We start from the raw sequence: 21,573 nt of genomic DNA, 5'->3' as shown, positions 1-21,573 counted from the left end.
CACTCTCACCTCTGTGCTGTCCGACTGCTTGTCAGGCATCCAATCTCGGGTGAGCTGTAACTTTTTCCAACTAGATATTGTGAAGACCAAAGCTACAATATTTGCCCCAGCCACAGATAGCATCCTTGCCACTGACTCTACCCTCTGGCTACTATGTCAAGCTGAAACACAATCTTCATAATCTTGACATTCGCTTCAAACCCAAACTCAAGTTCCTCAACATATCAGCTGCTTACTTCCACCTCTATAACATCATCTGTCTCCGCTCCTCCTCTCCTCAATATAAGAACATAAAAAATAACAGGACTAAACCATATGGACCCTTTCATCTGTTCCTGCATTTAATAAGATCATAGTTGATACTCAAACTTAATTCCACATTCCCACCCGATCCTCAGCCTTCTGTCATAAAATGGCCTATTTGAGGAGCGATGGCTAGGAAAGCTGGCAGAAGTAAAAGGGAAACCTTTCTGTCCAGCAAAACAGATCTCTCGAGGAAGGTCCTATCAGTCCTGTTAATCCAGTTGAGGGACAACACGCTATAAGGGCATAGAGCTGGATAGAAAACGAGAACATAACTTTGCAAATCCAAGATATAAAATAAATACCACTTCTTTAAATTCTGTCCATTATGAATAATAATGCATAATGAATAAAACATACACTTTCAGCATTTTCTAATGGCCCATCAGCTTCCATAATATCAGCAGTTTACACTTTAGTAAAAGTAAAACAGAAAGTGCAGCTACAGTCTTCAAAATGAATATTCATATTAAACATAATAGTTCATGTTGTGCAATTAACAGATTTGAGATAGCTATTACTGAATGGCTATAGTTATTAGATAACCTTAGTGTCTACATAGTTGAGAATAAAACAAATCAAGTCTGATAAATACTAACATACTTAACCATAAAATTTCAGCAGCATTACAACTTCTGCCATAAATGGTCTTGGTGCAATTGTAAGAGCTGCAAAATACTTTATTTAAATATCCAGAATAAAGAACATAGATATAGGGCAGAATTTTCTGCCTGTCGGGCGGGCGGGCCTGACCCAATCTCCGGCGGGCGCAGAGCCAATCCCCGCCAGCGAAGTGGGCCGCACCGCCATTTTACGTGGGCTGGCCAACTAAGGCCCGTCCAGTGTGACGTCCGGCGGGAAATGCTATGCGCTCCCTATGCGGGCGGAGGTGATTTCCTAAAAGCAAGAGTGCGCTCTGTCGCACATGCGCAAGTGCAGCCTCGGGGAGATCACCTGGACTTTGAGAAATATTAAAAATAGAAAAAAAAATCCCTTACATGTGCCCCTCATGTGACAATGAGTTGCGACATGTTCATAATTTACAGAATAACTTTATTAAAATTTTTAAATCCCTGCATGAAACTTCATCCCGCTGCTGGATGAGGTTTCATGTTTTCTCTATTTGCCACCGGGGCTCCTGGCCTGCCCACCAACCTTAAGGTTGGACGGGCTGGTCCTTTAATTGTTTAAATGATCATGTCAATGGCCTCAATTGGTCATTGACAGGTCGGCGGGCCCGCAGCTGATTTTGCTGCGCCCCCACCTTCCTGAAAATTTAAATGGGCCGGGGTGACATCGGGGGTTCTGCCCGACATCATCCCGCGTCATTTTACGTGTTGGTGAGCGGGTCCCGCCCCCTGCTCGCCGACGGCAAAATTCTGCCCATAATTTCTGAACAAGTCTAAGTTAATTAAGAATAGACTGTAAACTAATGACCTAAGGCATGGATTAGAAATAATGGTAAGACTAGCAGCCCTCAACATTATTAAGGTGTAAATTGTACAACAACTTCCGATGTCTGCACATTTATAGTTCAACACAAAATCAGTAAGTTGCTATCTGAGTTACTATGCATCTCCACAAAGTCTGCTATAATAGTACCTCACCGAGAGATTTGGTATAATAAGGAATGAAGGCCTTGAAGCTGTAGTACTTACCCACTAGATACTTATTAAATATGCCAGAACAAGTTAGGGTTTGCCTTTTCAAGTGTAAGTGAATTTTTAACATTGTGATAAATCTTTATTACTGCCAAGCAACTTCTCTGGCCCTGAAAATTTACTTTTAAAAATGTGGAGTCGCATTCCTTCAGATTTTAATTTTTGTCAGAAATTTAAAAATAAATTTTTAGTTTTTGTTCATGCCTTTTTTATCTCTTTGTTCACTTTCTGCACATGATTTTAAATAGCATTAAATATTCCAACTTACACTTCATAGTTTCAACTCTGCATGTCTCAAGATTCTGCAGTCTTATTGGTTTAAGTGACATACTGTCGCTTGTCCTGCTTGCGAAGGTCTAAGATCTGCTATAGAGGATGCTGTGCTAAAATGGCTCTCTAATTATTGTTGTTATTTTGAAAAAGCCCACTGCACTAAAAGTCTGGGGGCAGCAATAAGTGTAACGAATAGCATGCTAACCACAAAATCTGGGCCCATAAATGTTTCAAGTTATGAATAGTACCCAACAGAATTTCAGAAGGTCAGCTCGGAGGTATGGAATCTTTTGATATTGTCTGGTGTGAATTAATAGTCTTTAACTGTATTCAGGTGGTGGGCATTAACTGGCAATTAATTTACTTTGTGTAAAACTGTGGTCAGTGGGTTCGCAAGTCGATACATGTAATGTGTAACTCTGTAAATAAATGCTTATAAAAGCATGTAAAGATTGGCTCCAGTTTTATCCTTCATCAACTGGTATTTTTAGAACATTACATGGTAGGAGAGAACAATTGCCTAAAGGTGAACTAAAAAAAATTCAGACAGACAATTACAATCATAGGAACCTTTCTGGAAAATGGGAGAAAGCAAGTATAAATGGTTGGGGTATAATTACTCTCCAATGTTCTTGGAGTCTGGACCATATGACCAGTGAAAGAATGAAATGGCAATGTAGACGCCAGTTATATCAGTACCAAAACGAAATGAGGCTTGGCTGTCACTTCCTACCAGAAGTAAAACCAGAAGTTAAGTGTTTTGTGAAATGGATGCCCATCAATTAATATGGCGATGAAGGTTTGGACCTTAAACTAGAGTTCTTGGTGAAGTTTCTAAGAAAGGTGATCTATTAGATGTTTATAAGACATGGTCAAACTTTGATCGTTTTCAGAAGACAGATTGTCATTAAACAGAAGAACGTGTCATGAGCTTTAACAGATTGTACAAAAGATTGACAAAATTCAATTTGTGGATCCCTGGATGAGCTCAGCTCTGACAACACTCAAGAAGTTCGACATGTGGTTCACTTGATTAGCACCCCATCCGCCTCCTTAAATATTCACTCACTCCATCACCAACGCAAAGTGGCAGCAGTGTGTACCATCTACAAGAGGCACTGCAGCAACTTGCTAAGTATCCTTCAACAACACCTTCCCTAAACTCGCGACCTCTACTAACTGGAAGGTCAAGGGCAGCCGATACATGGGAGCAACATTACCTGCAAGTTCCCCTTCAAGCCACATACTATCCTGACTTGGAATTATATTGCTGTTCCTTCAATGTCACTAGGTCAAAATCCAGGAACTCCCTTCCTCACAGCACTGTGGGTGCACCAACGCCTTATGGGCAGCAGTGTTTTAAGGTTGCTCACTACCACCACCTTCTCAAGGATAACTAGGGATGGGCAACAAATGCAGGCCTTGCAAGCAATGCTCACATTCCTTGAAAGAAGTACAAAAAAGGTGTAGTTGATGAAGAGTATTGAAGGCTAACAAAAGAGATTAGTTAGAAGTTTGAAATCTGTAAAAAAAAATCAGAGGATGCCACTACATCCTATTGTAAGTCTTAAGTTGGCATATGACTTTAACACGGTAGTTGCAATGAATCTAAAGGAATGGGACAAAGACAGAAATATTTTTGTTTTACATTTTGTAGACCTGGCAACTAGATTTAGCCTTTCTACAATACACAGTAAGAACAAAGTGGTTGTTAGAGATAAAATCATGAAGCAATGGATAGGCATCTGACTTGGGGTAACAGCAAAGTTTCTGACGAATAATGGAGGGAAATTTGCCAATGCCAAGATCAGAGACAGGAGTGAAAACATGAACATCGTGGTGATGAATACCACAGCTGAAAGTCCTTTCAACAATGGACTCTGTGAAAGGAGTCATGCATTGATTGATGGAATACTGCATAAAATTTTAGTTGATTATCTAGGCTACAAGTTGACAACCATCCTAGCATGGGTGGTTCATGCAAAGAATCCAGGTGGTTGGAGAGTATAGTTTCTATCAATTAGTCTATGGACAAATCACCATATTGCTTTCTGTGATGTGTGCAAGTCCTCCTGTGCTCGTAGGTACTACAATTAGTTCAATTTTTTCAGCATATTTAAATGCTTTACATGTAGGCGGACAGGCTTTCATCAAGGCTGAGGTTTTGAAGAATATTCAAAGAACAACATGGCATTGTACTAAGGCTGTAGGAGACAGAATTTAATTCAGGAATTTTGATTTATTATAAAAGAGAAGGTCATAGGGAATGGAAAGGCCTGGCAAGGTAATGATGGTAGGATAGTACTTAGCAAACAAGGCAATTAAACTGTTAAGGTTCACCTTCATGATCTGAATGAGTTACAAAGGGTGGGATTTTCTGCACCTGCCCACCGCCGTGATCTTCGGGTCCCGCTGCAAGTCAAAGCGGGTCCCACCTGCGAGGGGGCCGGCAAATGCCGTCCAAAATCTCGGGGTCTGAGCATCTGACAGAAGTAAATGAGGCATCTTGTACTTCAGATGTTTATTGTTTTGTGATGAAGGTCCTGAGAAGCAGGTTATGGTGGACAAAGGGCTGGATAGTGGTAATGTTAGTGATCATGATGCACAGGACAAAGCTGTCACGTTTAAAGATCAATTGCATAGAGTGGGGTACTTGGGTCACATATATTCCAGAGGGGTCAAGGAGGGATGCAACAACTGTGGAACATGAAGGAAAAGCTACTGGCAAGTTTAAATATTGGCTGAATGTTCAGGATGATGGCCAAGAAGCAAGGTCCATGGGCTGGCAGAATACAGTGAAAGCATGGAGAGTACAAAAGCACACTGCAACTACTTGAAGTGAATCATGTCAGAAAATGAGCATGTACTAGAGAATGAACCTCCGATAGTACAAGAGGGAGATATCAATGTAGTTGTCTTGATGGACAGAGTAGCACAAGTAGAGGCTGTAGTGAGAATAGAGTAGACAATGAAATAAAGGCTGCAGAACAGTCTCAGAACAGGACCAGAAACAGGAGTCTTCATGATTGTGAAGTTGGTGGCTGCCAAAAAACTTGAGGATAAACTGATGAGAGAGGCAAAACAAAGGGAATTAGACATTTGGAGAGAGTTTGTAGTTTACTCTGAGGTACCAGAGAAGGGGCAACTGCTTTTTTACATAGATGGGCTTGTACTGAAAAAAATACTTTCCAATAGAACTTAAAAGACTAAAACAAGGCTGGTAGCTAGGGGTTTTGAAGAGCCACTAGGTGATACAGGCATTAGAATGCACTTTCCCACAGTTGGCTAAGTAATCTTGAAATTCCTTTTAGCTCTTTGGACCACATGGTCATGGGAGTGAAGATCAATTTGCATAAAAGCTGCATTTCTGCAGGGCAATACTTTTCAGAGGGGTATTTCTGAAACCATTCAAAGAGGCAGCAGATACAGAAGCTAAGCAATTGCCTCTATGTCCTTAATGATAGTTCCGGGGTCTGGTATTTTTCAGTGAGATTTGTTTTGCTGAAAATTGGCTGTGTTCAACTCAAAGCAGATCCTGCAATGTCTTGTTGGTATCATAAAGGTAAACTTGCAGGTATCTTCATGATGCATGTTGATGATTTCATACGGAGTGGTACTGGAATTTGAGAAATGAGTTATTAATAAAATTAGAGTGGAATTTTTAAATTGGAAATCAGGCTTGTGGAGCTTTAAATTTGTTGGTTTAGATATCAAGCAGAGTAGGTTTAACTTAAATCAACAATTCCATTTGGAGAATGTCATTCCCATCCCTGGTTCATTCTGACCTCCATTTGTCAGACGATTGGGCCTGAGATCAGCTCCGACTGTGTGGGTGGACGCCCAATGCCAGGGGCTGTGAAGGTCACAGCGGCCCTCAGCTTCTATGCCTCCGGTTTTTTCCAGGGGTCAGTGGGGGATCTGTGTGGGGTCTCCCAATCAGCTGTCCACAGTTGCGTCAAGCTGGTGACAGACACTCTGTTCAGACGGGTTCTGACATTTATTCTTTACCATATGGACAAAGCCAGCCAGGCTGAGCAAGCCAGAGGCTTTGCACCAATTGCTAGGTTCCCCCGCTTCCAGGGTGCCATCGCCTGCACACATGTGGCCAAGCAGTGTGAAATCATGGTCGGGGGTCAACCGTGGGCAGGAGCAAATTTCTGGGACACTCCCGAGCCAGCCGACTGTGCCCGCAGGCCAAACTCAAAATCCTGCCATAAAACCCCCGTGGAAGCTGGTCTCAGTGACCACCAGTCTGAATCTTTTCTCTTTTGACTGTGAGAGGTGCCTGGCCTTTGCCTGGCATCTACCCACAACAACAATATATCATAGCAACATTACTTTAGTGCCTTTTGCATTGCAATGTTTCAAAGAGCTTCATATAATAAATTACTTTTGGAGTGCAGTGATAAGAAAACGTAGCAACCATTCTGCTCCACAAATGCTCCATAAATATTGAGATGAATGGTTCTGTTTCTTTGAGGAAGGAACTTTGGCTAGAAAACTCCCTAATATTGAATAGTGGCAAATAAGATCCATCTACTCAATAAGACAAGAACTTTCTTTATTGTTTCATCCTGGACCACAGCAACGAACAAAGCAACTGTTCAACCAGTGAACTAAATACTGAAAGTGCTTGAAGACCACCTCGTATTATCAACAAAATCTGAAAGGAATTTGGAAGACATTGATCAAAATCAACCCATCAAATCCTGTACTCTGGAATTGGTGCCTTTGAACTGTTTTATTCCACCCTTAAAATCTATGATTTGTGTGTGTGTGTGTGTATTTAAGCAGGGGTGTTAGAGGGGTGAGGGGAGAAGTTAGAAGTTAGGGGGGTGTGGAGGCACTGGGGGTAGGTTGGTGGGTGTTGGAGAGGTGAGGGGAGGCTGGGGGTTGTTGGGGGGGTGGGAAGTAGGTTAGGGAATCTTGGAGGGGTGGGGGGAGGTCAGGGGACTGTTGAAGCAATGGGAGTAGGTCCAGAGGGTGTTGGGGGTGGGGTGGAGATTGGGGGCTATTGGAAAGTCAGTGGCAGGGGTGGCGTGGGGTGAGGGTAGTGGGGCTGGGGATTTTTTTTTTGTCGTTGGAATTTCTTATTTATTAATTACATTTTTCCATTTCAGGCTGTAAGTTCACAGTGTATAGCACAATTTGTACGACAGTTTCTGGGTAAGAGGAAACAATCCAGTTCTTGAATTAAGACCGTACTGAATTTATGTATCTTGTATCATTCTTCTCTGAAAAATTCAGATAAGCAATTCAATCTACTGTATATTTTTCCTAAGCTGCAGGTGGATGGCAAATCTTGGGGATAGTGTCATTAGCGTAAAAGGAGCAGATGCCATTTGTGGTATATTGTGGGTTTGTGCCAGAGAGGTCAGAATGGTAAGGTTGTATTAGCTACAGTTGAATTGTTTTGTAAGTGTAGCCACTTTCCTAACATCAGTTGATATCCTTAGAGAATCAGCATTTGCCTCCAATTTCACAACTGTTACAGTCGCTGCCTACTGCATGCAGATGTAATGAAAAAAGACAAAACCTACATATATACAGCACCTTTCATGATGTCTCAAATAACTCAGCCAATTAAATACTTTTGAAGAAGCCTTAAATCAGCATCCCAAGGTATGAGGAACTAAAAGCAACTGAAGCCTAACTAGAGAGACGCACACCTAAGAAGAAACTTGAAGAATTAGTTGAAGAAGCTTCAGTACAGACTCGGAAGTTGAGGAATCTACCAGAGTGAGTGGAAGTTCACTGGCGAAATTGCTGCAGTTTTAAAGGTTTTTTAAAAAAAAGGAAACCTAAGACCAGCAGTAAACAGCAGTATCAGTGAAATGCAACACGGGCTGTGAGTATAGCCCTTCTAAGCATTTCAGAAATGCCAAAATCTGAGATTTTATAAGCACTCTAAACTCAAAGGGAAATAGCTTCAAACACTCATTTTAAATAAGGACTGCAGATTTTCCCCCAAACTAAAACAGACGCATAACCAAGTTTCCAAGCCCTCTGCAGTGCAGGTCACTACAAAAAACAATCTGTACCGGCATTGATACATTTGTTGCAAAATACAGCACCTGCAAAGTTTTTTCAAAGATCTGCCCAGCAACAATGACTCAGAAAAAACAGAGGGAAGTCAACTGTACCCTAGCAACTGCAGCCTGAGTAAAAAAAAGTACTGCCTTAAAGCAGCAACACATTTAAAGTGGTAAATACAAGAAGGAAAAAACGGCTATGGATAGCAAATTAGATTTTGCTGTTGAGGATTTGAAATAAACCAGCGAGAGGACAGAGCAAGAACCAGAGCTTTAAAAAGAGAATGGTGCGCGGACAGAGCAAGGGCTCCAGCGAGAGTCGGGGATTTAAAAAATAATGGGTGCGAGGACAGAGCAAGAGTTCCAGGGAAAGTCAGGGCTTTGAAAAAAAAAAGCTGGCACAAGGTCAGAGCGAGAGTTCCAGTGAGGGTTGGGGATTTAAAAAATAACCAGTGTGAGGACAGAATGAGAGTTAATTAACATTTTATTGTGTTTACTTAGATTCCAATTTCGGTGCAGTAAATAAATAATTTGAGGCACAGTTGCGCTGTTCATACCCATCGAATGCACATCCCATGCCATGTGGGGACTCCAGGACGCTACCCCTGTCCTGGACAACTACATGTGCAGAAAGTGCCACCAAATGGAAAAACTTGAGCTCCATATCTTGGAACTCGAGGGTCAGCTGGTGTCACTGAGGAGCATTCACAAGAGTGAGAGCTACATGGATAGCACGTTTCAGAAAGTAGTCATCTTGCAACTTATGAAAGAGCAGGCAGAGAGGGATTGGGGGGTGGCTGTCAGATAGACAAGAAAGGCAAGGCAGGTAGTATAGCAGACCCCTGAGGACATCCCATTTTCTAACAGGTACTCAGTTCTGAGTATCAATGGGGGAGAGGGTTCCTCTGGAAAGAGCAGTGAGAGTCATGACCGGGGCATCATGGGTGGCTCGGATGTGCAGGGTGGGAAGAGAAACAAGAAGGGAGCAATAATGGTAGGGGATTCTATTATTAGGGGAACAGGCAGACGTTTCTGTGGTCGCAGACATGATTCCAGGATGGTATGTTGCCTCCCTGGTGCAAGGGTCATGGATATCATTAAGCAGCTTCAGAGCATTCTGGTGGGTGAGGGTGCACAGCCAGAGGTCATGCTTTACATTGTACCAACAGTATAAGTAGAAAAAGGGATGAGGTCATGCAGGCTGAGTTCAGAGAGTTAGGAAAGAGATTAGCAAGCAGGACCTCAAAGGTAGTAATTTCTGGATTACTTCCAAGGCCATGTGCTAGTAAGTATAGAAATAGGAGAATACACCAGAAGAATGCATGGCTGTAGAGGTGGTGCAGGAGGGAAGACTTCAGATTTCTGGGGCTTTTGGAGCGGTTCTGGGGAAGATGGGATCAATCCAAGCCGGATGGTCTACACCTGAATTGGACTAATATCCCTGCAGGGAGATTTGCTTGTGTTGTTGGGGAGGGCTTAAACTAGTCTGGCATGGAGATGGGAACCTAAGGGCAGATTTAGATAGTACAAATTCAGAGTAGGGAGTGGGAGACAGAAAATTAGCTGGTGATTTTGAAAGACAGAAATAGCAAAGGTTAAAAGGTTTACAGCACAGGAATTTGGCAACGTTAAAAGGTGTTTATTAAATTGCAAGGAGCTTGGCAAACAAAGCCGATGAGCTAAGGGCACAGACAGACACATGGCAGCATGATATCATTGCTATAACAGAAACTTGGCTTAAAGAGCAGCAAAAATGGCAGCTCAACATCCCTGGCAACATCCCAGGATAGACAGGGGGCTGTGAGGAGGGATGATATACTAAATGAATCATCAACTGATGCCATATGGGTTGAGCTCTGGAATAAAAAGGGGGCAGCCACACTGCTAGGAATGTACTATAGACCCCCAAATACTGAGAGGGAGATAGAAGAGCAAATATGTCGGCAAATTTCTGAGTGCAAAAACAGTAGGGCAATAATAGTTGGGGACTTCTACTACCCTAATATCAACTGGGATACGAACAGTGTAATAGGCACAGAGGGCACAAAATCTTTGAACTGCATTCAAGAGGGCTTTTTTTAGCCAGCACGTAACAAGCCCTATGTGACGGAGTGCAATTCTAGATTTAGTATTCAGAAATGAAACTGGGCAAGTGGATGAAGTAGTAGTGGGTGACCATTTTGGAGATAGTGACCAGAATACAGTTAGATTTAATATAATTCTGAAAAAGGATAAAGATAGAACAGGTGTATAAGTTCTATATTGGGGAAAGACAAATTTTACGAAGCTGACAGGTGATCTGGCGAAAGTGGACTGGTTAGAGCTACTTGAAGGGAAATCAGTGACAAACCAGTGGGAGGCATTCAAAAGTGAGATTCTATGGGCACAGTGTATACATGTCCCCAGAAGGAAAAAGGGCAGTATTGCCAAATTTAGAGCCCCTTGGTTATCTGGAAGTATACAAGTATACAAGGTAAGATAAAGCAGGAAAAAAGCTAAGGACAATCATAAAAAACCTAATACTGTGGAAAGCCTAGAGGAGTATAGAAAGTACAGGGGCGAAGTAAAAAAGGTAATTAGGAAAGCAAAGAGAGGATATGAAAAAACATTGGCAGATAAAATCAAAGAAAATGCAAAGAGGCTTTACCAGTCATTAAGAGCAAGAGAATAACTAAGGAAAGGGTAGGGCTGATATAGATGTACATGGTAACTTGTGCTCTGATGCTAAAGATGTGGGCAGGGTTCTCAATGAGTGCTTTGTCTCTGTCTTCACTAATGAGAAGGATGAAGCAGATATTCTAGTTAAAGAGGAGGAGTGTGAAATATTAGATACAATAAGCATAATGAGAGAAGATGTACTGGAGGGACTGACATCCTTGAAGGTGAATAAGTCACCAGGGCTGGGTGGGTTGGAGCCCAGGCTGTTAAAGGAGGCCAGGGAAGAAATAGTGGATGTTCTGAGGATCATTTTCCAATCATCACTAGATACAGGCGAGGTATCAAAGGATTGGAGGTCTGCGAACGTTGTGCCATTATTTAAAAAGGGTCCGAAGGATAGACCAAATAATTATAGGCTGGTCAGTCTGACTTTTGTGGTGGGCAAATTATTCCAATCAATCCTGAGAGACAGGATAAACTGTCACTTAGAAAGGAACCAATTAATCTGGGATAGTCAGCCTGGTTTTGTCAGCATGGGGAAAGTCGTGTCTTACTAATTTAATTGAACTTTTTGATGAAGTAACAAAGATGATTGATGAGGGTAGTGCAGTGGATTTTAGTAAAGCATTTGACCAAGTTCCCACATGGCAGACTGGTCAGAAAAGTAAAAGCCCATGAGATACAAGGGAATGTGGTGAGTTGAATTAAAAATAGGCTCAGCAACAGGAAACAAAGGGTAATGGCTGATGGATGTTTTTGCAAATGGAAAATGGTTTCTAGTGGCGTTCCACAGGGCTCAATTTTGGCTCCCCCTTGCTTGTTGTATATATTAATGATTTGGACTTAAATGTGGGTGGCATGATTGGGAAATTTGCAGATGACACAAAAGTTGGCTGTGTAGTTGACTGTGAAAAGGTTTGGTTGAGTGGGCAGAAAAGTGGCAGATGGAATTCAATCCAGATAAGTGAGGGAATGCATTTGGGGAGGGCAAACAAAGCTAGGGAATACACAATAAACGGGAGGATATTGAGAGGTGTAGAGGAAATGAGAAACCTTGGTGTGCATGTCCACAGGTCCCTGAAGGTGGCAGGACAGGTAGATAAGGTGGTAAAGAAAGCATATGGGATACTTCCCTTTATTGGATGAGGTACGGAATACAAAAGTAGGGATGTAATGATGGAACCGTATAAAACATTGGTTAGGCCATAGCTGGAATTTTATGTACAGTTCTGGTCGCCACATTGCAGGAAGGACATAATTGCTCCGGAGAGTGTACAGAGGAGATTTACAAGAATGTTACCAGAACTTGAAAATTGCAGCTATGAGGAAAGATTGGATAGGCTCTGGTTGTTTTCTTTGAAATTGAGGAGGCTGAGGGGTAACCTGATTGAGGTGTGCAAGATTACGAGGGGCCTAGACAGAGCAGCAGGGAGGTCCTGTTTCCCCTAGCAGACAGGCACAGATTTAAGGTGATTGGTAGAAGGATTAGAGGGGACATGAAGAAAAACTTCTTCACCCAGATGGTGGTGGGTGTTTGGAATTTACTGCCTGGTTTGGTGGTGGAGGCAGAAACACTCAACTCATTTAAAAGGCATCTGGATCAGCACCTAAAGCGCTGCAACCTGCAAGGCTGTGGACCAGGTGTTGGAAGGTGGGATTAAAATGGGCAGCCAGTTTTTTTTTCTTTTTCAGCTGGCATAGACATGATGGGCAGGATTTTCGGGGACGAAGTTGATGGGCGGGCACACACAGGTGCGCTTCCGATCGGTGCCCCCAATTGGGGGTGTGGTGCCATTTTATGTGGGCGGGCCAATTAAGGCCATCCCAGCGTGATGTCTGCACAGAAGCACTGTGCGCTCCCTAAATGCAGCCTCAGGGAGTTTGGATCTAAATGTAAAAAAGCTAAAAATAGAAAAATTAAATTTCCCTAACATGTCCCCTCATGTGACACTATCACATGAGTTGGGACATGTCCTTAATTTTTACAAAAACTTTATTAAAATTTTTAAAAACCGACATGAAACCTCATCCCGCCCGTGGATGAGGTTTCATGCTTTTTCTAATTCACGCTGGGGCTCCTGGCCTGCCCGCCAACCTTAAGGCAGATCCTTTAATTACTTAATTGACTCTGTCAATGGCCTCAATTGGCCATTGACAGGTCGGCGGGCGCGCAGCTGATTTTGCTGCGCCCCCACCTACCTGAAAATTTAAATGGGGCACGGTGACATCGGGAGTACCGCCTGACGTCACTGCGCATCATTTTACGTGTCGGCGAGCGGGCTCCGCCCCTGCTCACCAACGCGTAAAATCCTGCCCGATGGGTTGAATGGCCTCTTTCTGTGCTGTAACTTTTCTATGGTTCTATGGTATGACATCTGGATGAATGAAATGAGCTGGGTTAGATGGTCTTTGTCATCCATAATTATCTTGCAAATAGGGGGTGGAATCATGGCTGGAGTTCTGTTTAGTTTATTGCTAATGGAAGTTTATTGTGAGCAGGCTTTGAGGGGTGAAATTGCCAAGACAGGAGTGTGTAATGGGCGCATAGTGAATCAGTAACTAAAGGTGCATTACTTATTTTGGCATAAGATGATCCTGCCAATGTGACACTACAGTATGTGAGATCACAGTACCACCTACAGGTGCAATACCATTGGACCATGCCCCATTTTTAATATATAATAAATAATATACACATAAAAATCCAGTAAAATGTAACATAAGGCTAAGTTTCTTGCATGTATGTTGAAGTTTTAATTTTTCTTTAACAGTGTGCAGAATTAAATTTTAAAAACAAAATTAAATGAGGCAGAGCAAGCACCAAGCACTTTTCAAGCCAGGTATTTATACCACTTGTTAACTTCACCTTTAATCCTTCAAGAGACCTTCAGAAATACCTCTAGCAACTTTCATGACAAAATACCCATAAAAAATCTCTGGCTAATTTTCTTCAGCACAAGTGCTGCATAAAGCCATTGCAAATCAGCACTCCAGAGAACTAGAAAGTTGGAATAAATATTTTACACTCCAGCAGTTTTGACCGTTACTGTTAATTTTGACATCTTCTTGGCTACTGTTCTGGGATTCAGCTAGTAAATAATTGCCTTGTTTAAGATTGAAATGGCCATTAACTGCATCGATAATATTAAGAATGAACTTTGCCTCTAAATAAGTGAAAATTTGACATTTGTTTAATCAAGCAAAGCAAGTATAAACATGAAATAGCAAGTCAGATTCACTAAAGAAAATATGACATTCCATGTTAAGTAAAGGTCAGGTTCCATTTGTGGTCATAAATTACAAAATTGAATCTGTAAGTAATACACTGCAGCTGAAGTAGTTCTTTGCTAGGTTTACTGAAGATCCCTGCTCTTTATGTTTATTAGGAAGAGGTACTTATATTAAATCTCTACATTCCATAAATAAATCTGACTCCATTCCTATAAACTTAAATATTTTCTTAGATTACTTTGTCTGATACATTATTCCTAGTAACTATTTGAAGATAATAGGCTGGAAATAGGTTTGGAACAGGAGAAGGCCATTCAGTGTCTCGACCCTGTTTTACCTAGTTGCTGCCCAATTTCGGAAAAGGATCCTAAAAAGGGGTTTACGCCCCTTATTAGCACATTTAAAGGGCCTAATGCTCATTTATGGCTGGCACAAGGAATGCCTCTACAGTTCCTCAGATTATGATGTAGGAAATGTTTCTGATGCTGTTTAGGCACAGGAATCACCCCATTTAACAAGATTAAATATTTTCATTGAATTTAGTGGCAGTTAGTAACGTGCTGATGCTGTTTTCTTCAGGACCAAAATTAATAATCGAACAATAATATTTTTCAATCTTTTGTATCCCATAGTTGTACAATATTAAAGATGAACTTACAATATATGACATGGCAAATTGGTCAAGTACAGCAGAACTGAGAATTAGCTCATTTGCAGGCTGCAGTTCACTCTGCTTAGTTCTTGTCTTAAGTGGGGAGTTGCTGATCAGAGGTTGCAGCAAATACCACGGAGGAGGGAACTATCAGAGGGGAGAGTCATAGCCAGTGGTCCCATACAAAGCAATCGTAATTATGAGTTCCTAAACTATTTTTCCACAATTACAATTTATACTTTTCCTTTTTCTTTAAACTTTCTTTCTTAATGAAATTGTTCTTAACTGTACTTATGCTTCTGCCACTTTTGTTCACCTGGTTTTGTTTGCATTGCTGTAAAGGAAGTGGGTTGTATGCCACTACTGCCAATGCTATCTGTAGCCATGAAACAAGAGTAGTTCTTGTTAAAATATAAAATTTTACGAGTCTAAATAGATTTGGCTGCAGCATTTAAAGGTTAAAGGTATTTATATTTTCCAAAATTTGCACAGATTTATGGTTAAGATTAGTGAGTCACAAGGTTGGTATATATTTTACTCCTTTTTTTCATATTTACAGAGCATGGTGAATATCAGCAGGGGCCCATCTGAGTTTCATACCAGAAAGCATGTTCTAATTTTAAAAGGGATAAGCATCACCAATGAAAACTAAATTTAGTATTCATACAATATAGCAGAGTAATTAGAATAACTTGTCAGTCACGCAGAGGATTGCAAACCTGTAAGATTTGAATATTTATAATCTCAGTTAAATGAAAAATTCAGATGCTATTAAATAATCAAATTCCTAGATACGCAGCACCAAAACCTAGTGCAAATGGTTTGCGTTAATATGACAAGCTGTAACTGATATATATTTTAAAATGGAATATTCATAAGACAAGATTAAACTCGATGAAAAGAAAACAACAGCTGAAATAATAAAATTACTAAAAACATTTGATACTCACTAGTCCATGGTTGTCTGGTAACATGACAATTATTTGTGCATTGTGGTCCCAAATCATTCGCCAAAAGTCCTTAGTTGTGTGTGGCAAAGGATGCTGGGTAATAATAAATTCATTGCTTCTGTAATATCCCTTTAAAAATTGAACAGATGTTTTACTCACTATTGTCTGTGATGACTAGAAGCACAATGAAAGATAAGACACTTAAATACAGTACATTTCTACAAACTCCTTGAGGAATCATAACCTCTCTTGGTTCAAATTAATATAATTTAAAAAAATATTCGTGCTTAAATACAGCACATTTCTACAAACTCCTTGAGGAATCATAACCTCTCTTGGTTCAAATTAATATAATTTAAAAAAATATTCGTGCTTAAATACAGCACATTTCTACAAACTCCTTGAGGAATCATAACCTCTCTTGGTTCAAGTTAATATAATTTTAAAAAATATTCGTGATGACTTTTAAGAAAAACACAATGGGTAGAATTTTCAGGTGGGTGGGCGGCCACGATTGGCAGGCCCGGGAGCAGCCAGGTCTGTTGACCGCGATTGGCCCCCGCCAGCGATTTCACGCTGGCTGGCCAATTAGTGGCCAGTCAATGTGAAAGGCGTGCTGAAATGCTCGGCACTGCTGGGGTGAGGGCGGGGAGGAGGGCGAGCGCTGAAGTCAGCGCAGACGCGGGGTAGAGCAGAAGGAAAGCTCCCTGAAGGCAGAGAGCTGTGGGAGCTGACGAATTTAAAAGCAATAGGCAGAATTTAAAATCCGGAAAAAATGTCCACGTCTCAGAATGAACGGATGCTGAAAATTCTGTCCTAACATTTTAATCTGTTTTTAAATTAATTTTTGAAACTTCATCCCGCCCTTGGCTGAGGTTTGCTCAAAAATCCAAAGGCCGCCTGGCCAATTCGCCTGCTCACCAACCGCTGGTAACGTTGGACGGGCAGCAAAAAAAATTGGGATCAACTGCTACTTTAATGGCCTTAATAGGCCTCTTAATTGCCAGTGGGTGCGCTGCTGACTCTTGTGCGTGCCCGCCGACCAAAATATCGCGCAAGTGCGCGATGACATCCGGACGCTCGCCCGACATCTTCGCGCGCTATTACACGCTTGAGCATGTCGGGTGTGTGCCCACAGCCAAGCAGAAAATTCTACCCAATGTAGATACACTAAATGAAATCTGTTTAGTTCAATTTAGAGTATCTACATAGAACCTTACAGCAGAGACCATTCAACCCATAGTGCCTGTGCTGGCTCTCTGAAAGAGCTCTCTAATTGGTTGTGCTCCCCTGCTCTTTCCCCAACCCTGCAAATTTATTTTTTTCAAGTCCATATCAAATTCCTTTGAAAGTTATTATTCAATGCATAGAACAAGAATTTAGTCTGTGAAGGGAAATTATATATACATTAAAGAAAATAACCTGCAATTTTATAATTCCTTTCATGTCTTCAAGGTATCCTTGAGCACTTCAAATCAGTTAAATACTTCTGAAGTATAGTCACTATTGCAATGCAGAAAAATGCAGCAGCCAATTGGCACTCAGCCAGCTCTCCACAAACTGAATGAGATAAATGCCCTGAAAATATCCAGTTGACTGAGGGATAAATTAAAGAATCATAGAATCTTACAGTTCAGAAGGAAGCCATTCAGCCCGTCATGCTTTTGCCAACTCCTTAAATGTCCAATTTAATCCCATTTTTTTCTCCATAACCCTGAAAATTAGTCCTATTCAAGTACATGTCCAATTGCATTTTGAAAGTTCCAATGGAATCTGCTGCCACCACTCTTTCATTCCAATCTTAACAACAATTTGCATGAAAAGATTTCTCCTCATTTCTCCATTGTGTTCTTTTGCCGATTATTTTAAATCTACACATCCAGATGGTAGGTTATCAACCCATTTGCCAGAGGTAACAGTTTCTCCCTACGTGCTCACCACTTGCTTAACCACTCATAGTCTTGCATACGTCTATTACATCTCCACTTAAACCTTCTCTGTTCTGAGGAGAATGATCCCAGCTTCTCCAGTCTCTCCACAATCTCACCCTCGTCCCTGGTATCATCTTGATAAACCTTCTCTGTATCCCCTCCAAGGCCTTGACATTCTTCTTAAATTGTGGTGCTCAGCTTTGCAGCTGAAGTCTAATTAATGATTTGTAAAGGTTTGGCATGGCTTCCTTGTTTTTTAATTCAGTGCCTCTATTTACAAAGGTAAGTATCCCATATGCTTTCTTAAATAGCTTATCAATTTGCTTGCCACCTTCAAAGTTCCAGAATGTGTGCCCGCAGGTCCCTCTGCTCTTGCAACCACCCCCTCCCAATACAGATTGTCTCGCCATGTTGTTTCCTCCAAAGCATATCACTTCACACACCCACGATAAATGTCATGTGTCCATCCATTTCACCAGTCCATCTATATCCTCCTGAAGTCTGCGGCTATCCTGCTCACTGGTTACTATGTTCCCAAACTGTGTATGATCCACAAACTTTGAACTTGTACTCCCTATAGCTAATGTCAGGTCGTTAATAAATCATAAGAAAAGTGATATTCCTAATGGGTCCGGATGATCCCACAGCATACTTCTCAGCAATCAGAAAAACATTCATTCACCGCTAATCTCTGCCTCTATCCTTTAGCCAATTATATACCCAAGTTACCATTGTCTCTTTAATACCATGTGCTTCTATTTTCCAAATATATTATGTAATACTTTATCAAATGCCTTTTGAAAGTCTATATATACATCTACTGCATCACCTTCATCAACTCTCTCTGCTACTTTATCAATGAACTTAATCAGGTTAATTAGCCATGATATGCCTTTAAAAATCAATGCCATTGACCCATATTAACCTAAGATTCCCCAAATGCGAATAATTTTGTCCTTGACAATGGTCTGCAGAAATTTTCCTATCACAGACGTTAGACTGATTGGCCTGCAGTTACCAGGTTTATCCCTCTCCTCTTTTTGAACAGGGGTGTAATATTTGTAATCCTTCAGTTCTCTCGCACAACTCCTATAATCAAGGAGGTTTGAAAGACTGTTGTTAGAATTTCATCTATCTCCTCTTTAGCTTCCCTCAGCACTGCAGCAACTCACCAAAGTGTCTTTGATTGCACCTCCCAAACCCACTAGAAGGACAAGGGCAGCAGATACATGGGAACACCAATTCTATGTTCCCCTCCAAGTCACACATCATTCTGACTTACAAATATAATGCCATTCCTTCATTGTCACTGGTTTAGAATCCTGGAACTCCCTAACTAACAGCAATGTGGAAATGCCTTCATTACATGGACCAATGGTTCAAGTAGGCAGCTCAAAACCACCTTCTCAGGGGTTTTTAGGGATAGACAATAAATGCTGGCTTAGCCAGTGATGACCAGATCCCATGAAATAATAAATAAAAAAAAATAAAAATGATGGCCAGGGAACTAGGAAAACTCCTCTGCTCTTTGTGCAATAATGTCACAATTTTCTTCACACCTACCTGACACAGCAGATGATTTAAGATCATATTCAAAAATTAGCACCTCCGATAGTGCAGTAGTCACTCAGCAACGTACTGAAGTGTCAGCCTGGATTATTGGCTTAAGTCTCTGGACTGAAACTTGAGCCAACAATCTCTGACTTGGGGCGGAATTTTCTGTGCCCACTGACGAGGGGCGTGATCGGTGGCGTGAGCGGACAATATGGCACAATCAGTTTTACAACGGCGGGAAACCAGTGGTTTCCTGACATCATAAAACCAATTGTAATACATCAGCATATCATTATCAGGCCACCCCACCAGAATCATCCTGCTCCGCTGGATCGTCCGTCCACGTCGGCAGGAAAGCACACTCATGTGTTTCACAGCAGCACATAAAAGGCATGCACTTGGCAGCCTGCAATTTGAGGGGAACTCGGAGGTGAGGACACAGTAACGTCGTGCAATGCTCGCCAGGGTCACCTGTTGGACTTCAAGCTTCAGGGGTGTTGGGGTTAAGGGCAGCCCTGCCGTTGAGGTGACTCGTGGCCGGGGAGAGGGTTAAGGGCAGCCTTGTCGTTGAGGCGACCCGTGGCGAGGGGGGAAATTAAGGGCAGCCCTCCTGTTGAATATATCGCACAAGCATTTGGGTTGGGGTGTAGGGTGGGTGAGGGAAGTGGCCACGCATTCAGGAAACCTGTATAAAGTGACCATTCTTCTGCAACTCAGACAGTTCAGGCGCAGCCACGTTGATATGATTGGGGTCCGGCTTCTAGCTTATCTGCCCGCTCAAGTGTTGCAGAGGCATCAAAGTGCCACCATGTGCTCCAAAGCTTCTGTGCCATGCTGCGCAACTCCCACCCTCCCCTGGCACAGACTGCAAATTCATGAGCATTTTAGTGGACTGCAGAACAGCTGGACAACTGCATATATTGTACAATCTCCTCACTAAAGCTGACCATGGAGCAGTCACTGCTGGAAGTGCTCACAGGCCCTTGCAATATCAGCATCCTGGTTTGAACCAGTCTTCCCCATGGTTCAAGTGAACAGGGCAGCCATGCAGTGCAATAATCTCTGGCCATCCAAGTGGTGGTCAGCACTTTCTGGGAAGTGTTTAGGGACCGTCACACTTAACCAGGACAGGTTCTTAGTACACCCATGCTAACCACATGTCTCTCTCTCCTTCATCCTGCAGGAGGAGCGTATCAGGATCATGGAGCCTGGTGAAACTGTATGCCTGATGGCCTTCAGAGCGCAAGGACAATGGATGAGAGAGTGACTGAGGCTCCTAGCTGCGCAGAGGCAAGATCAGAAACCTCAGGAAGGGGCGGCTGGGGCTCCCACACACTCCAACCAAGAGCCACAGCGAGCTGTCGCAGGCTGGTGCCGAGCGACACCCAGGGTCTTTAGACACTGCTTTTCATTCCTGCAGATGACCGAGAACCAGGGTAATGGAAAACTGCACATGTCTAGGGAACTAGTCAGTCAAATCTGCTGTCTGCTGCAGCATTTGGCGCAACGGGGACATGGAGGGCATCCACTGCCAGTGGCCGTGAAAGTGACCGTGGCGCTCAATTTCTACACCAGTGGCTCCTTTCAGGACTCGACAGGCGACCTCTGTGGGATTTTACAAGCCTCCGCCCACAAATGCATCCATGAGGTCACGGATGCCAAATTTGCAAGGGCACACAACTTTGTGCATTTCGCCCGGGACCAAGACAGCCAGGATGCAAAAGCGATTGGATTCGTCCAGATCTCAGGTTTGCCACAGGTGCAGGGTGCAATCGACTGCATTTATGTGGTGCTCAGATCTCCATTGCAATACACGGTGAACTTCCCTTTGCTGAATGTGCAGCTGGTGTGAGACCAGCAGAAACGCATCCTTCAGGTGTGTGCACGGTTTCCAGGGAGTGTGCATGACGCCTACATACTCAGTTGGTCACAGATCCCTGGAGTCTTCCAGGGTCCACAGAAGCTGCAGGGATGGATCCTCGGGGACAACGGCTACCCGCAGAGGCCATGGCTGATGACACCCGTGTGGCGGCCTCAGACTGCAGCAGAGCGACGGTATAATGAGGCTCATGCTGCAGCTCGCAACTTGGTGGAGCAGACCATCAGGATGCTGAAGATGAGGTTCCAGTGCCTGGGCCGGTCTGGTGGAGCCCTGCAATACAGTCCACAGAGGGTGTCACACATCGTCATCCTCTGTTGCACCTTTTACAACCTGATGCTGCAACGGGGTGAGGAGCTGGCTGAGGAGGAGATGGAGGAGCTGCATGTCTCCTCCGATGAGGAGGACGCCGATGGGATGAGGGCGAGGAGGTCCTCGGAGGCGGTGAT

The 21,573-nt window shown here is 42.6% G+C and overlaps 1 protein-coding gene across 1 annotated transcript in view; it reads right to left on the bottom strand.

Annotated features, from left to right (window-relative positions):
* LOC144681722 (receptor-type tyrosine-protein phosphatase gamma-like) overlaps positions 1-21,573 on the bottom strand; it is an 803,078-nt gene that overhangs the window by 12,063 nt on the left and 769,442 nt on the right. The window contains exon 25 of the mRNA XM_078543625.1: positions 15,761-15,889. Coding sequence (XP_078399751.1) covers positions 15,761-15,889 — 129 coding nt within the window. The remainder of the gene's footprint in view (positions 1-15,760; positions 15,890-21,573) is intronic.

This window comes from Cetorhinus maximus, chromosome 6 (genome assembly GCF_964194155.1).
Source record: "Cetorhinus maximus chromosome 6, sCetMax3.hap1.1, whole genome shotgun sequence".
In the NCBI taxonomy this organism is placed as follows: domain Eukaryota; kingdom Metazoa; phylum Chordata; class Chondrichthyes; order Lamniformes; family Cetorhinidae; genus Cetorhinus; species Cetorhinus maximus.
The sequence above is the reverse complement of the archived record's forward strand: the minus strand, read 5'-3'. Positions and strand labels throughout refer to the sequence as shown.